This window comes from Chamaea fasciata, unplaced genomic scaffold (genome assembly GCF_029207755.1).
Source record: "Chamaea fasciata isolate MVZ Bird 193981 ecotype frontalis unplaced genomic scaffold, bChaFas1.0.hap1 SCAF_28, whole genome shotgun sequence".
Lineage (NCBI taxonomy): Eukaryota > Metazoa > Chordata > Aves > Passeriformes > Sylviidae > Chamaea > Chamaea fasciata.
Window position 1 is genome coordinate 3689218 of NW_027094113.1, and position 16994 is coordinate 3706211.

Consider the following 16994-nt stretch of genomic DNA (forward strand, 5'->3'; position numbering starts at 1 on the left):
AAGAAACGGGATTTAAAGCACAGGGGAAAATTCCTCGTGAGCATTTCCCACTGAAAATCTCCCCCACGGACCTGGAGAAGTGGATTTTTGTCGTTTGGACAGAGCAGAGCCAGTGCCAGTCGATGGTCGCAGCTCTGGGAGTCGAAATGGGATAAAAATCCTGCTAAAAAACGGAACTTCAAAACCTCCGAGGGGTTCTTGGGAGCTGCTCGGACAGAGAATTCAGCACAGAAATTTTATTTCGAACCGGTTTCAACTTGACTGGGTGGCAAACACACCCAGCAGGAGGCAGGGGCCGGGAATTCTGCTTTGGAGAACGCGGCTCCAGGAGCCTCCCAGAGGCCAAAATCCCCTCGGGATCCATGTTTCCTTTGGAGCTGCCTCGGGAAAAGGGGCTGGAAACGCTCCCAGCTCCCATTCCCGGGAGGTTTTTCCATGGATCAGCACTTGTGTTGTTTGCTCAGCATCAACCCGGGAGAGAATTCCTTATCTCCGTGTTTTCCACAGCAGGGGGTTCGTTTTTACAGTCAGTATTTTTGCCTTCAGGTTGTTTTTTAGGGATCTTTTTGCTTTGGTTTTTTTTTTTTTTTTAAATTTCCATGGCTGCTGTTGTTGTTTTCCAAAGGTCGTTCCCGTGGTGCGGGCACGGGAATGAAACCGGATCCGTGCGGGAAATCACGGCAGGGAGGGACAATTCCCAAAGTTTTCCGGGGGTTTTTGAGGATTCCTGGGGTTCCTGGCCCTGCAGAGAGCGGGAGGGAGGGGGAGAATTCCCAGGATTCCAGAGAAAAACCTGGAATTCTGCTCCACAGGTTCCTGAGTGAGGCTGGAGCAGAGGCCGGGTCATGAATCCCTCTGGGGTTGATGGGGAAACTGGTGTTGGTTACTGGGGTAACTGGTGTGGGGTTACTGGGGTAACTGGTGTGGGTTAATGGGGTAACTGGTGTTGGTTACTGGGGTAACTGGTGTGGGGTTACTGGGGTAACTGGTGTTGGTTAATGGGGTAACTGGTGTTGGTTACTGGGGTAACTGGTGTGAGTTAATGGGATAACTGGTGTTGGTTACTGGGGTAACTGGTGTGGGTTAATGGGATAACTGGTGTTGGTTAATGGGGTAACTGGTGTGAGTTACTGGGGTAACTGGTGTGAGTTAATGGGATAACTGGTGTTGGTTAATGGGGTAACTGGTGTGAGTTACTGGGGTAACTGGTGTGAGTTACTGGGGTAACTGGTGTGGGTTAATGGGGTAACTGGTGTTGGTTACTGGGGTAACTGGTGTGAGTTAATGGGGTAACTGGTGTGAGTTACTGGGGTAACTGGTGTGGGTTAATGGGGTAACTGGTGTGGGTTAATGGGATAACTGGTGTTGGTTAATGGGGTAACTGGTGTGAGTTACTGGGGTAACTGGTGTGGGTTAATGGGGTAACTGGTGTGGGTTAATGGGGTAACTGGTGTGAGTTACTGGGGTAACTGGTGTGGGTTAATGGGGTAACTGGTGTGGGTTAATGGGATAACTGGTGTTGGTTACTGGGGTAACTGGTGTGAGTTACTGGGGTAACTGGTGTGGGTTAATGGGGTAACCCCATTAAAATTGTTCAGGTTTTTGTTTTGTTGTTTTTTGGGGTTTTTGGAGGTTTTTTGTTGGTTGGTTGGTTTTTAGTTTTTGGTTTTGTTTTGTTTGGGTTTTTTTTTTTTAATTAAATTTTTTTGGGGGGCTCTAAAAATAAAGTTCAGGAATGTGACTGAGGAGGGCTGGAACTGCCCTGGCAGCGCTGCCAGGGATCCCCGCCCTGCTCCCAGGAAATCGGGAATTCCAGCCTGGCCAGAGCTCCAGGAGGGAAGGAGGAAGGGGGGAATTCCTTGGGGGGGCTTTAGGTTTCCCTGGAAAAAAAAAAAAAAAAAGGGTGAATTTCTTGGGAATGTTTCAGGCTTCACAGGAAAAAAAGGGGATGAATCCCCTGGGGGTTCAGGCTTTTCTGGGAAAAAATGAGGGAATTTCTTGGGAATTCAATTCCAGGCAGCCCTGGAAAAAATGCGGCGAGTTCCTGGGAGGGTTCAGGCTTTTGGGGAGGTTTTTTTGGGGAGTTTTATGGAGGTTTTGGGGAGTTTTGTTGGAGTTTTTAGAGAGCTTTTAGGGAGTTTTAAACGAGTTTTTAGGGAGGTTTTTAGTGAGTTTTTAACGAGTTTTTAGGGAGGTTTTTAACGAGTTTTTAAGGAGGTTTTTAGGGAGTTTTAAGCGAGTTTTTAGTGAGTTTTCCCACCCTGCCACGGCTCCTGGTCCCACGCCACAGAAATCCGGAGGGCTGAAAGGAGGTGAGGGGAGAGAAGAAAAAAAAGAAAAAGGGAAAAAAAAAAAAAAAAGGAATAAAAACCTGCAGCAGTCAGGGAAAGAAAAAAAATTCAATAAATTGAATGGCTCATTGAGGCGCGGAGCCGCTGCAGGAAGCGTGCGGGGAAAACGGAGCCGGCTTTGTTCCTGCCCAGACACGGGGCGGCCACAACAGCCGCGCTCTGTTCCCAAAAATCCATGAGCTCATCCCTGGAAAAGCCGGAGCGGCTCCGGGAGCTCCGTCCCGCCTCCCTCCCTGCTTTTCCTGGCTCCCGGAGCTCCGTCCCGCCGCTCTGGGGGGGTTTGGAGACCCTGGGGCTGCTCCATCCCTGAATTCCCAAATGGGAATTGGGGTTTGGAGACCCTGGGGCTGCTCCATCCCTGAATTCCCAAATGGGAATTGGGGTTTGGAGACCCTGGGGCTGCTCCATCCCTGAATTCCCAAATGGGAATTGGGGTTTGGAGATCCTGGGGCTGCTCCATCCCTGAATTCCCAAATGGGAATTGGGGTTTGGAGACCCTGGGGCTGCTCCATCCCTGAATTCCCAAATGGGAATTGGGGTTTGGAGATCCTGGGGCTGCTCCATCCCTGAATTCCCAAATGGGAATTGGGGTTTGGAGACCCTGGGGCTGCTCCAACCCTGAATTCCCAAATGGGAATTGGGGTTTGGAGACCCTCAGGCTGCTCCATCCCCAAATTCCCAATTCTGGGGGGTTTGGAGACCCCGGGGCTGCTCCATCCCTGAATCCTGGCAGGTTTAGGGACCCTGGGGCTGCTCCAATCCCGAATTCCCAATTCTAGCGGGTCTGGAGACCCTCGAGCTGCTCCAACCCTGAATTCCCAAACAAGGAGGGTTTGGAGACCCTCGGGCTGCTCCATTCCTGAATCCAGGAAGGTTTGGAGACCCTGGGACTGTTCCAACCCCAAATTCCCAATCCTTGTGGGTTTGGAGATCCTGGGGGCTGCTCCATCTGTGAATTCCCAAACAGGAATTGGGATTTGGAGACCCCCGGGCTGCTCCATCCTTGAATTCCCAAACAGGAATTGGGATTTGGAGACCCCCGGGCTGCTCCATCCTTGAATTCCCAAACAGGAATTGGGATTTGGAGACCCCCGGGCTGCTCCATCCTTGAATTCCCAAACAGGAATTGGGATTTGGAGACCCCCGGGCTGCTCCATCCTTGAATTCCCAAACAGGAATTGGGATTTGGAGACCCCCGGGCTGCTCCATCCTTGAATTCCCAAACAGGAATTGTGTTTTGTTTGGGTTTTTTTTTTCTTTTTCCGCAGCTCTGTGTCATGGATGCAAGGCAGCTCATTAGTTAATTAATTAATTAAAAGCACGAGTTGATTGAGGCTCAGTTCCATTCCTCCATCCCCAAATCCCATCCCCAGCACGGAGCCAGCCCCAAATCCCGCCGGGAAATGGAGGATTCAGATCCATGGGTGCCCATCCCACAGGTGTTGGGGTGGGGAATGGGGGAAGGAAGATTAAAAACAGCTAAACTGCGGTCCTGGAAGGGTAAATGTGGCCCTGAGGGGTAAATGGGGTCCTGGAAGGGTAAATGTGGCCCTGAGGGGGTACATGGGGTCCTGGAAGGGTAAATGTGGCTCTGAGGGGGTAAATGGGGTCCTGGAAGGGTAAATGTGGCCCTGAGGGGGTAAATGGGGTCCTGGAAGAAAAAGAGGATCTTCAAGGAATAAATAGGGTCCTGGAAGGGTAAAGATGTTTTTTTTTAAAGAATAAATGGGGTCCTGGAAGGGTTAATGGGGCTTTGAGGGGAAAATGAAGTCCTGGAAGGGTAAAGAAGATCCTGAAGGAATAAAGAGGGTCCTGGAAGGGTAAATGCAGCCCTTTGGGGTAAATGGGGTCCTGGAAGGATAGGGAGGGTCCTGAGGGGTAAATGGGGTCCTGGAAGGGGAAATGCAGTCCTGAGAGAAAAATGAGGTCCTGGAAGGATAAATGGAGTCCTGAGGGGTAAGTGGGGTCCTGACAGGGGAAATGTTCCTCAGACACTGGCTGTTAGAGGCGTGGCAGCGCTCAGCTATGAGAGGAATGGGAGGAATTCCCGGGGCAGCCGCGCGATCAGCGCATATTTCCGCGCTGCCGTCACGGCCCGCGGCGGGCAGGTGGCACCGGCCGGGGCTGAACCCGCCCGGCCCGTGCCAGGGCTCGGTCCCGGCAGGCCCGGGCAGGAGCGGCCCCCGGCCGGTTTCACCCTCGTGACCGGCGGGCCCCGGCCGCGTTTCGGTTGGAAAAGGGCAGGGGAGAAGGCTGGGAAAGGTTTGGGTGATCCCAGAGAAAAGGTCGGGATGGGTTTGGGTGATCCCGGAGAAAAGGCTGGGATGGGTTTGGGTGAGCTGAGGGAAAGGTTTGGGTGATCCCAGGGAACAGTTTGGGTGATCCCAGGGAAAGGTTTGGGTGATCCCAGGGAAAGGTTTGCGTGATCCCAGGGAAAGGTTTGCGTGATCCCAGGGAACGGTTTGGGTGATCCCAGGGAAAGGTTTGGGTGATCCCAGGGAAAGGTTTGCGTGATCCCAGGGAAAGGTTTGCGTGATCCCAGGGAACGGTTTGGGTGATCCCAGGGAAAGGTTTGGGTGATCCCAGGGAAGGATTTGGGTGATCCCAGGGAAGGATTTGGGTGATCCCAGGGAAAGGTTTGGGTGATCCCAGGGAAGGGTTTGAGTGATCCCAGGGGTGGATCTGTGTGATCCAGCAGCGCCGGGCAGAACTCCATCGATAAACGGCAGAAAGGGCAGAGGCTGCTTGGAGCCAGCGCGGACCCGTGATGGGAGAGCAGCAGCAGCAGCAGCGGGAGGAGGAGGAGGAGGAGGAGGCGTCTGCTCCTGCACGGAGCCGCTGCTGAGTCACTGTCGGCAGAGCCAGCGCTGCTGTCACGCCTGTGTCACGGCTGTGTCACCGCTCTGTCACCGCTCTGTCACCGCCGTGCCGCCCGCTGCTGCTGCGCGCGGCTGACTCAGGAGCTGCGCGGGTTTGCGCCGCTCTTTCCTTCGGAAAAGGAGCCCGAGCGGGGACTTTGTGGAGCTGCCGGGTGCACGGGGAGCGGGCCGGGGAACGCAGCGGCCCGTGGGACGGGCAGGGGCCGCCAGCCGGTGACGTGCGGCGCAGCCTCGGGGGCTTGGGGATGTGAGCACACAGCGTCGCGGCTGTGACAGGGAGAGCCTGGGAATGCAGGGGTGGAAGCCAGAGAGGTTCTGGGGCTGCTCTGAGTCGAAAAAATTTAAGGATGGAAACCAGGAGAGATTCTGGGGCTGTTCCTGAGCCACCCGTGGAGATTTAGGGATGAAATCCAGAAGAGATTTTGGGGCTGTTCCTGAGTCAAAAAAAAAACCAAAAAAACAACAAAACAAACAAACACAGGGATGAAACCTGGGAGAGATTTTGGGGCTGCTCCTGAGTGACACGTGGACATTTAGGGATGGAACCCTGGGAAGGTTTTGGGGCTGCTCCTGAGGCACACCCAGCTGCTGCAGGACTTGGCTCTGAGCATGCAGAACATCCAAACCGGTTGACAGCACCAAATCCTGATCGTTGCAGGGTTTATCCTGACCTCAGTGCTTTCCCCAAAACAGGCAGGAGTGCTCCGGGGGGTTTGTGCTGCAGCCAGAGCCTCCCTGGGCTGGGTTTGCACCGTTCCCAGACCTCTCACCTGCACTCCGGGATCTCTGTCCGGATTTCCCAACCTCCCTCCCAGCTGTTTGTGTCCTTGCCCTCACCTGGATGATCCCTCCCTGCCCCTGCTCTCGTGTTCCCTGAATTTTTGATCCATTTCCCGTGGTTTTAGTGCTGCAGCTGCTGGGAAATCTCTCTGGACTCGTTCCCTGGGCTGGGATGTGCCAGATCCCTGCTCTGCTGGAGGAACAGGGAGAACAGCCCGGAGAGCTGCGAAGTGACTCGGTGACTTCAGCCCTGCTGGAATCACTCCCAGAACCCTTCCCGAAAATCGGGTTGTCCCAGAATGCTGCTGGAGCCGGGCTCAGCCGGGAAGGAGGGAGGAGCTGCAGCAGGGATTGTTTTGGGAAGATTTTGTGTGCGCTGAGCGAGGGCCGGGGGTGACTCAGCGAAAGGAGAGCGGGGCCGGTGCTGAGTCACGGAGCAGGGAAGGGAAAAGTCAGCGCTGGCCGCGCTCCAGCAGAGCAGGAGATGGGCCGGGCCAGGCTGCAGAGGCTTGGCCCCCCCGGCAGCAAGGAATTCTGCCTCTGGGGGGTTCCTTCTTCACTCTGGAGGATGTGCAGGAGAGCTGGGCGACCTCACTGTGCTCACTGCGCTTCCTGCCCAGGCCTGGCTGCAGACGTCACATCCCGGCCCTGTCCCAAACACTGATTCCCTTGAAAAACGGGCAGAGGGACCATGGAGCTGGAGCCAAAGCCAGGGCACTGCTGGATCCAAATCCGGGGCACTGCTGGATCCAAATCCAGGGAACTGCTGGATCCAAATCCGGGGCACTGCTGGATCCAAATCCGGGGCACTGCTGGATCCAAATCCAGGGCACTGCTGGATCCAAATCCAGGGAACTGCTGGATCCAAATCCAAGGTTCTGCTGGATCCAAATCCAGGGAACTGCTGGATCCAAAGCCAGAGCACGGCTGGATCCGAATCCAAGGTTCTGCTGGATCCAAAGCCAGGGCAGTGCTGGAACCAAATCCAGGGCAGTGCTGGATCCAAATCCAGGGCAGTGCTGGAACCAAATCCAGGGCAGTGCTGGATCCAAATCCAGGGCAGTGCTGGACGCAGGGCAGTGCTGGGTCGCAGTCCGGGGCAGGCAGTGCTGGTGTCACCCGATGTCCCTCACACACTCCTCGCTCCCCTCCCGTGTCCGCACGGGCTGTCCCCACAGCCCTGCCCCTGGCCAGGGACATCTCCACAGCCCCGGGGTTTGGGGCTTTGTTTTGGCTCCTCCGGCTCCCGAGGTCCCGATGGCTCCGTGGTCGATGGCCCGGGTTGTTAATGAGGCACCTGTTAATTGTTCACCCTGGGGGCAGCCCCGAGGAACCTCAGCCGGTGCAGGGACCAGTGGGAACTGGGAGTGGGGGGGATTCGGGTCCTGCTGCGGGATCTGGGCCTGGGAGGGATTGAGATCCCACAGGGGGGCTCAGCACCAACTGCTGCTTCTCTCTAATCCTGGGAGAGGGAAAAGGCGCCGCTGGGAAGAGGGAAACAGGGATTCACTGTTTCATTCCACTGGGATTTCGTTCCACAGGGATGCTGGGGAGCTGCAGAAAACACCACAAAACCATAAACCAGGGAGGAAAACATGCCAAGGATCCTTAGGATACTGATCTAACAATTCCTGCCTGCAGCAGGGCCCTCTCCACACCAGGCTGGGATCCTCAGGACGCTGCAGGGCCGCGCATGGGGGTGGGAACAGCTCCCAGAAGTTCTCTGAACTCTCCCTGGGCTGATTCATCGGCCTCGCTCCGTAAACAGGAAGCCGAGAAAGTACAGGCAGGTGATCCCGTGCTGCTGCAAACAAATTCCTTGGATTTTCCCCCCCGCAGCTGCCTGCTAACTCCTGCCCAGGTGAACTTTGTTCTGGCAGAGTCTGCGGCAGGAAGGGCCCTCGAGTTCGTGGCACGGCTTTAGGAGGAGCTGGGCTTTGACAGGGAGATTGTCCCTGCTCCTGATCCCAGCGCAGAACCTGGGAGGGATTCAGGGAATCTGGGAGTGGGAGGGATTCAGATCCCACTGTGGAATCTGGGAGTGGGAACAATGTTGATCCCACAGTGAAATCTGGGTTTGGGAGCTATTCAGATCCCCCTGTGGAATCTGGGATCAGGAGGGATTCGGATCCCACAGTGGAATCTGGGAACAGTGTACGTCTCACTGTAGAATCTGGGATCAGGAGGGATTCAGACCCCCCTGAGGAATCTGGGAATGGGATCCAGTGGGTCCCCCAGTGCAATCTGGGACTGGGAGGGATCAGATCCCGCTGGGGAATCTGGGATCAGGAGGGATTCAAACCCCCCTGAGGAATCTGGGAGTGGGATCCAGTGGACCCCACAGTGGAATCTGGGATTGGGAGGGATTCAGATCCCCCTGTGACGCTCCGCACCGGCTGCTGCTTCTCTCTAATCCTGGGAGAGGGAAAAGGCGCCTCTGGAAGAGGCAAACCGGGATTCACGGGATGCTGGGCAGCTGCCGCCGCGCTCTTCCGGAGCAGGAGATCGTCCCGCGGGGAGCAGCCGCCTTCCTCCTCCCGTTTTCCTCAGAACCAGACCTGACTTCACCCTGGCAGCTCCCCCGTGCCGCCTTGACTTAACTTCCAGGACGGGAGAGGCGGAGATTCCCAAACAACGCCGTTAATTCAGGGAATCCTCCTCCCGCGGCGGGGCCGAAGCGCCGCTTGTTTTCCCTCCCCTCCCTTCCCCGTCCCCGAGCGCTGCTCGGGGGATCGAGGAGCTCACAACACGCCGGGACGCGGCTGCCAAACTAAATAATCCCCGAGAGTGCCCTTGCGGTCTGGAGCAAAGCCCCGGAATGTCTCAACACGGGCGAGACGGCGAGGATTTGGGATGGGGCAGGCGCTCCCGGCCCGGCCCCGCCGGCAGCTCTCGGGGAGAAGGTCGGAGCGGGCTCTAATTAAGCCGGGGAAGGGCTGCGGTGGGCGGCTGGCGGGGCCGGGAGCGCCGGCGAGGGCTGAGCCGTGTTTGCTTTGGCTCCTTCCCCTCCTGGAATCGTCTCCAGGGCTGCCGAGGGGGGCGGGAGGTGCCCCCTGTGCCCTGAGTCACCGCGGGAGGTGACAGCGGTGACAGCTCCGCGGGGGTGGCACCGAGGGGACTGCCCGCCCGGGAGGGGTGTCTGGACAGGGGGTTCGGCGTGGCCAGGGCTGCCCCCGGGGCACGGCGGGGATTAGTTTGGTCTGGTGGGCAAAATCCATCCGGTCCTGCTGGGAAAGCGAGAGGAAAAGGGGGTTCAAGCCCTGGCAGGGCAGTGTGGGGGTGCTCAGCCACGTGGGCAGGTTGGATGTGACCCCACAGAGACGAGGCCCCATGGGCAGGATGGACACAAATCCAGTGGGGAGGTTGGACATGACCCCATAGACCTGACCCCATGGGGAGGATGGACATGGCCCCGTAGGAAGGTTGGATACAGATCCCATGGGCAGGATGGACATGAACCTGTGGGGAGGTTGGACATGATCCCATGGGCAGGATGGGCACAAGTCCCATGGACAGCTTGAACACGGCCCCATGAAGAGGTTGGACGTAACTCCACAGAGGCGGGGCCCCATGGGCAGGATGGACACGGCCCCATAGGGAGGTTGGACACAAATCCCATGGAAAGATTGGACACAAATCCCATGGGCAGGAGGGACATGACCCCATAGGGAGGTTGGACGGGACCCCATGGGCAGGATGGACACAAATCCCATGGGAAGGTCGGACACAAATCCAATGGGAAGGTCAGACACAAATCCCATGGGAAGGTCGGCCATGGCCCCATGGACACAACCCCATGTGCAGGTTGGACATGTCCCCCGTGCAGGTGTCACCTGCCCAGGTGCTGGGGACCCCAGAGCCCCCAGAGCCCCCCAGCCCGGGCAGAACTCCCCTCTGCAGGACCCAGGCGGATTTTTCCGCTCCCCTCGGCAGAATTGTAACGCGGCTCCGTGGAAAGGGGATCCCGAGAGCTCCTTCGGGGAAAGGGGAACTGGAAACAACCTCAGGAGGCGTCACTGGGGTCACCAGAGCCCCCTTTGCACGTGGGCGTGGAACGGGAAGAGCTTTAAATCCCTTCCCACCCATCCCATGGTCCTGGGGTGGAGCACAGCTCCACACACAGCTCAGCTCCAACCCTGCCTTGTCCGTGGGTTCTTTAGGATTCTCCTGGGCTGGGATGGAGCACACCTCTCCAACCCTTCTTTTTCCATGTTTTTTCCAGGATTCTCCTGTGCTGGGATGGAGCACAGCTCCAAACCTGCCTTTTCCATGTTTTTTCCAGGATTCTCCTGTGTTGGGATGGAGCACAGCTCTCCAAACCTGCTTTTTCCTTGTTTTTTTTTTCAGGATTGTCCTGAAAACACAGCTCCACACATTGCTCCAATCCTGCTTTTTCCATGTTTTCCCCATGTTTTCTCCTGTTCTGGGATGGAGCACTGTTCCAATCCTGCTTTTTCCATGTTTTTTTTCCAGGATTCTGCTGTCCTGGGATGGAACACAGCTCTCCAAACCTTGTTTTTTCCAGGATTCTCCTGTGCTGGGATGGGGCACAGCTCCACACCCAGCTCCAACCCTGCCTTTTTCCATGCTATTTTCCAGGATTCTCCTGTTCTGGGATGGAGCACAGCTCCAACCTTGTTTTTTCCATGTTTTTTTTCCAGGATTCTGCTGTTCTGGGGCCCGGGGCTGATGGCAGACAATGTCCACAACTAACAACATAGCTCAGGCCCGGAAGCTGGTGGAGCAGCTGCGCATCGAGGCCGGCATCGAGAGGATCAAGGTGAGCAGGAAAAGATCCCCCAGGTGCTGCCCCAGCTCGTTCCCTCCAGGATCTGCAGTGGCCTCCAAGGAAACCAAACCAGGATTATTTCACCAAGTCAGGATTTTGGTGACGAGGACGAGCGGAGTGGGTTTGGCTTTGGAAAAAGGGGGATTTTCGGGTTGAATTCTCTCCCTGGCACAGCTCTGGTTGCTCCTGGATCCCTAAAAATGTCCAGGGACAGGTTGGATGAGGCTTGGAGGAAAAAGAGGAGCCTCCAGATGTGGCTCCATCTCTGCCCTGTGGAATGAAGGAAATTGAAATTAGAAAAAAAATGGGATCGGGATGTCCCCGAATGTCCCTTGGGATTTGGAGCCTCCTCAGATTCCTCCAGGCTCTCCCTTCCCAAAAAACCAGCTTGGAACTGAACCAAGCTGTGCCTTAAATAAAGGATCCCAAGGTTTTCCAAACCTTAACTAGAGGCTGCGCTCCGGGAATCTTTTCCTTCACCTTTTCATCCCAAATCCCTGAAGAACACGGCTGCAGGATAATATCCCTTTAAAATCTTCAGGGGATGTGAATCCCCAAAAATCCTGCAAGCACTGGTGACTCCGAGCTGGGAATAGTCCCATAAATTCCTGCTTTCTTCCCCAATATCCAGGTCTCCGAAGCATCCTCAGAGCTCATCCCAAATCCCTGAAAAACATGGATACAGCAATATCCCTTTTCAATCTCCCAGCTGGGTTATTTCCCCACACTCCTCCCTATAAACTCTGATTTTCCATGCCCAATTCCCACTTTTCTCTTCATCTCCAGCAAATTTCTCTTGGGAAAAGCTGGATGTCAAACCCCAAAAATCCTGGGAATGCTGGTGACTCCGAGCTGGGAATATTCCCACAAAATCCTGCTATTTTTCCCCAAAAAATCCAGGTCTCCAAAGCATCCTTGGAGTTTATCCCAAATCCCTGAAAAACATGGATACAATATTCCAGCTATTTCCTCCCCATAAACTCCGATTTTCCATGCCCAATTCCCACTTTTCTCCTCATCTCCACCAAACTTCTTTTGGGAAAAGCTGGATGTAAATCCCCAAAAAATCCTGGAAGTGCCAGGCTGGAAATATCCCCCCAAATTCCTGTTTTGGTTTTTTTTTTATTTTTTATTTTTGCCCCAAATCCAGGTCCCCAAAGCATCCTTGGAGCTTAACCTAACTCTCTGAAAAACAATTCCCATTTTTTTCTCCTCATCTCCACAAAGTTTCTGCTGGATGTCAATTCCCCCCAAAAAATCCTGGGAGTGCTGCTGACTCCGTGCTGGGAATATTCCCACAAAATCCACCTTTTGTTTTGGTTTTTTATTTTTTTCCTCCTAAAATCCAGGTGTCCAAAGCGTCCTCGGAGCTGATGAATTACTGCGAGCAGCATGCCCGGAGCGATCCTCTCCTGGTGGGAGTTCCTGCCTCCGAGAATCCTTTCAAGGACAAAAAGCCCTGCATCATCCTATAGCTCCGGGATCCCTCGGGAAGGGAAAAATCCCCGCCCAGCCTCTGGATCCAGGCTCCTCCACACCTCCACCTGCTCCCAGGGGTAAAAAAACAAAACAAAACAAAACAAAACTCAATTTCAGACAGAACTTCCAAAAAAAAAATCCCGAGAAACAAAAAACAAAACAAACGTTAAAAAAATACCCCCGAGAAAAAGAAAATAACAACAAAAAATCAATTTGGAAGCAGTGGGGAGGGTTCAGGGAAGGGGTTAAAAATTGGGATTGGGGTTTTTAAAAATTTTCCCCAGGGTTGAGGGAGGAAAGGGGGAAAGGGGGATTTTACATTGGGATGTTTGGATTTGGGAAAGGGGAGGAGGAGGAGATGGGGAAGGTCATTCCCGGTGGGATGTGAGAGCTGGACCCGGATCCCATCAGAGCCCAACCAGCAGGAATTTCCCTCTGGAGAAGGGAGGAGGTGGGAGCCGTTTTGTAAAAAATCAGTTTAAAAAATCCCAAAATCCAGCTGGAAAAATCCCTGTTGGGAATGGCCAAGGGGAGGCTGGGGAGGCTTTTCCTGCATTGGCCCTGGGGGGGAATTCTCAGCCGGGACAGATCCCAGGAGGAATTTTAGGGAGGAAGATCTCTGGGGGGGGGGGTGTCTGTGCTGTCCCCAAATTCGGGGAGGGAAGGAGATTCCTGGTGCATCCAGAATCTTGGAAAAATCAACTTTTGGCGAAGTTTCAACCCAAATTCCCAGCGTTTCCCATCTCCCTTTTCCACACTGGAATTCTTCCCGCTGAACCCGGGGCCTGGGAAGTGTCCAGGGGAGTTTAGGGCAGGTGGGGACGGGGAGTGGAGGGACCAGGGCTGTTCCCATCCCTTGGGAATGTGGGATTGGGATTTTACCGGGAGCGCTTGGGGATGAGCCGGCACGGAGGGAGGGACCCGGGGGAGCAGGGAAAGGAGTGGAGGAAAAGGGGGATCCAGGAAAAGGGGGGATCCAGGGAAAGGGGAGCAGGGAAAGGGGGATCCAGGAAGAGGGGGATTGGGATCAGGAAAAGGGAGATCAGGAAAAGGGGATCAGGGAAAGGGGAGCAGGGAAAGGGAGATCCAGGGAAAGAGGGGTCAGGGAAAGAGGGATTCAGGAAAGGGGAGCAGGGAAAGGGGAATCAGGAAATGAGGGATCCAGGGAAAGGGTGATGGGGAAAAGGGGAGCAGGGAAAGGAGGATCCAGGGAAAGGGGGAGCGGGAGACGTTTCCTTGGAGCCTTTGGGAAGTGCTGGGGCTGGTGGGTGCTCAGGAGAGCTCCGGGAATTCCCAGGGAGTGCCCAGCGGATCTGTCGGGAAGGGACAGATCCCGGGATCTGGGTGCAGGGCCCATGCCGGGGCTCAGCATTCCCAGAATCCCAGAATCCAGGAGGTTGGAAAAGAATTTCCCAAGAAAGCACCGTAGGGAGAGGCCGTTCCCGGTTATCCTGAGCACAGGATTTTGGGAAGAGAAAGGATAAAAACCCAACCCGACCACAGCTGCTGTGAAATCCTGGGAGTTTCCCCATTCCCCCAAAAGCTTTGGATGGGGTTAAGGAATGCCAGGGATCCCAGCACGGGACAATTCCCACGGGAAAGGGTTTTGCAATTCCCTGGATTCGGAATCCCCGCGGCCCCAAGTGGGGCTGGTGGTGCGGGCGGGGCACCGGGAGCTGCTCCAGCCCTTTTCCAGAGGCGCTGGAATTCCCAGGGACGGGCGGAGCCGGGCCGTGTCCCCTCCCGGGCTGCGGGAATGTCGCTGTTCCTTGTTTTCACCCCGCCGCCCTCATTTGCCTTTTTGCGAACAGAAGACGGGGAGAAAAATCCCACGTTTTTAACACTAAAAGCTGTGCGGCTTTTCCTGGGAATGCTCCCGGAATTCCAGGGCTCGGGAATGTCCCCCCGTTCCCCGCAGAGCAGGGAAAACGGGATCATTGCCCCAGAATTTCCCCTCGCTGTCCCTCAGCCCCAGCAAAGCCTTTTGTGAAGAGTTCGATCCCAAAATCCCCAAATCCCCAAATCCCTGCTCCCATCCTGCTCCGAGCGGGAACCACGCGGAGTCCAGCCCGGGATTCCTCCTGCGGGAGGGAATTCCCTCTGCCCTCCAATCTCTCGGACAGTTCCAGCCTTATTTTTCTACTCCAGATCCGATTCTTCCTCTGTGTTCGAGACCAGAGCTTGGTGCTATCCCGGAGCCGAGGCTGGAGCCGGGAATTCTTCCTCCTCCTCCTCCTCCTCCTCCTCCTCCTCCTCCTCCTCCTCCTCCTCCTCGGGGGCTCCAAGGCCCGTCACCATCCCGGGGGAATCCCGTGGGATGTCAGTCCCGAGGGATGCTCGGGCAGACGCTTTGGGGTGCGGAGCTTTGGGATCGTGCCCGAGCCAAAGCTGAGCTGGAGCCAGGAAAAGGGGCAGGGAGAGGGGAAAAGGGAAAAAGGAATTGGGAGAAGGGAAAAGGGAATTGGGAGAAGGAAAAAGGGGATGGGAGAAAGGAAAAGGGAAAAAGGAATTGGGAGAAGGAAAAAGGGAATTGGGAGAAAGGAAAAGGGAATTGGGAGAAAGGAAAAGGGAATTGGGAGAAAGGAAAAGGGAATTGGGAGAAAGGAAAAGGGAATTGGGAGAAGGGAAAAGGAGCCAGGAAATGGGGTTGGGAAAAGGGAAAAGGAGCTGGGGGAAAAAGGGGGCAAGGAGAAGGGAGAAGGGGCTGGGAGAGGGGAAAAGGGGTTGGGAAAAGGGGCAGAAATCCGGGAGAAAGGCCATGGAGCATTCCCACGTGATCCTGGGGTGCCGAGGGTCCTGCGGGGGGTGGGAGCTGCTGGCAGGTGCTCCGTGGTGGGAAAAAAAAAATTCCTTAATTTTGATATTTTTATCCCTTTTTTTTTTTTTCCCCCCACCCCGGAGTTTTCTCCTTGTCCTTGAGTAAATCCGTGCTCTCATCCCGTGGGTGGTTGGTTTTTTTGGGTTTGTTTTTTTTTTTTGTATGGCAGAAATAGAAGTGCAGATTCCCAGTAGCTGCTTGTACTTTGTTCAGTGCATTTGCCAAATAAATTTATTGGGGAAAAAAAAAAGGAAAAAAAAAAAAAAGAAAAAGGAGGAAAAAAGAAAACGCAAAAAAGGGGGGAAAGGAGGAAAAAAAGACCCACCAAAAAAAAGACTTTTAGACCCACAAAAAAAAAAGACTTTTCAGGACTTTTGAAGTGTTGGAAGGAGGAGCCCAAGCTCCACAAAAGCCTTTTTTTTTTTTTTTTTTTTTTTTTTTGGGATTTAACCACATGCCCAGATCTGCCCGGCCTTTCTTTATGGGCTGTGGTGAAGCCAGTGCCAAAAATAGAAATGTGGGAATCAAAGGGCCAGGGAAACATCTGCTCCTGTTCCAGTTTTCCTCCCTTTTCCTCTCCCTCCCCTCCCTGTCTCAGGGGACGGAGCCGGGACACCCCGGAGCCTCTGGATCCTCCCAACCCCCCCTTTTTTTTTCCTTTATTTTTCTTATTTTCCCCCTTAAAATCCTTCAAAAACCCAACTTTATTTAACAAAAAAAAAAAAAAAAAAACAAAAAAAACCCAAAAAAAAAATCCCAAGAATTCATTTCCTCCGAGCCCACGTGGGATCCTTGGCCGCTCCTCCTTCTCTCTGGCCTATCATCCTTCAAACGCTCATTAATTATTAATTATTATCATCATTATCATCATGGTTCTGATTTGCCAAACTCCGATCTCGTTGCCAAACTCCGATCCAGGTGTTTTTTCCGGACTGTCCTTAGGAAGTGCTCGCTGTCTGTGCTGTAGGCTCCTCCTCATCCGTCTGCAATTCCCGCAGGTTGTTTTTTTTTTGGGGGGGGCGAGGAGGGGATTTGTCGTGTTCTGTTGATTTTATTTTTGTTCTCCCCCCCCCCCCCCCCCAATTTTCTCGTGTGTCACAGCCCCGACCCCTCCTCGCGCCGTGTTCGGTATCTCGTGGACTCGTTGTTCCCAAAGTGAATGGATGGATGACACAATAAACAACCGGGCTCACTTTGCATTTTGCCAGGTCTCCTCTGCCTGTGCTGTGCTCAGGGGCTCGGGGATCCCCCCGGGAGTGGGGATTCTCTGGGATTCCAGATCCTCTGGGATTGGGGATTCTCTGGGAGTGAGGATTCTTTGGTATTGAGGATTCTTTGGGATTGAGAATTCTTTGGTATTGAAGATTCGCTGGGGCTGAGGATTCTTTGGGACTGAGGATTCTCTGGGATTGTGGATTCTTTGGGACTGAGGATTCTCTGGGATTGTGGATTCTTTGGGATTCCAGATTCCCCCGAATTCCCTACAAAACTCCGGGACAGAATCATCCCAAACTGCCCCGAATTCCCTAAAAAAAACCCTCAGGACAGAAAATCCCAAACTCCTCCAAATTCCCTAAAAACCGAGGACAGAATCCCAAACTCCCCTCAAAACTCCAGGTCAGAATCATCCCAAACTCCCCCGAATTCCCTAAAAAAAGAAAACCCCAAACTCCCCCGAATTCCCTACAAAAACCCCACGACAGATTCCCAAAATCCCCGAATTCCCTAAAAACTCCCCGGGTCACCGGGAGCGACTCCCTGCCGGGCATTCTCCGCCGGAGGTGACAGTGACAGTGACATCGGGTGGCGGTGCCAGCAGCTCCGGGCGACACGGGCCGGGTGGCAGCGGGCCGGGGGCGGCTCCGGACACGCCGTCCCTCCTCCGCAGGGCTGTTCTT

At 54.5% G+C, this 16994-nt stretch overlaps 1 protein-coding gene across 1 annotated transcript in view; it reads left to right on the top strand.

The window, feature by feature from the left end:
• Window positions 1-16299, top strand: part of GNG7 (G protein subunit gamma 7) — a 49335-nt gene extending 33036 nt beyond the window's left edge. Inside the window, exons 4-5 of the mRNA XM_066205468.1 lie at window positions 10672-10790; window positions 12149-16299. Of these exons, the coding sequence (XP_066061565.1) occupies window positions 10710-10790; window positions 12149-12274 (207 nt within the window). The 5' untranslated portion in view covers window positions 10672-10709 and the 3' untranslated portion in view covers window positions 12275-16299. The remainder of the gene's footprint in view (window positions 1-10671; window positions 10791-12148) is intronic.
• Window positions 16300-16994: the final 695 nt, after the last annotated feature.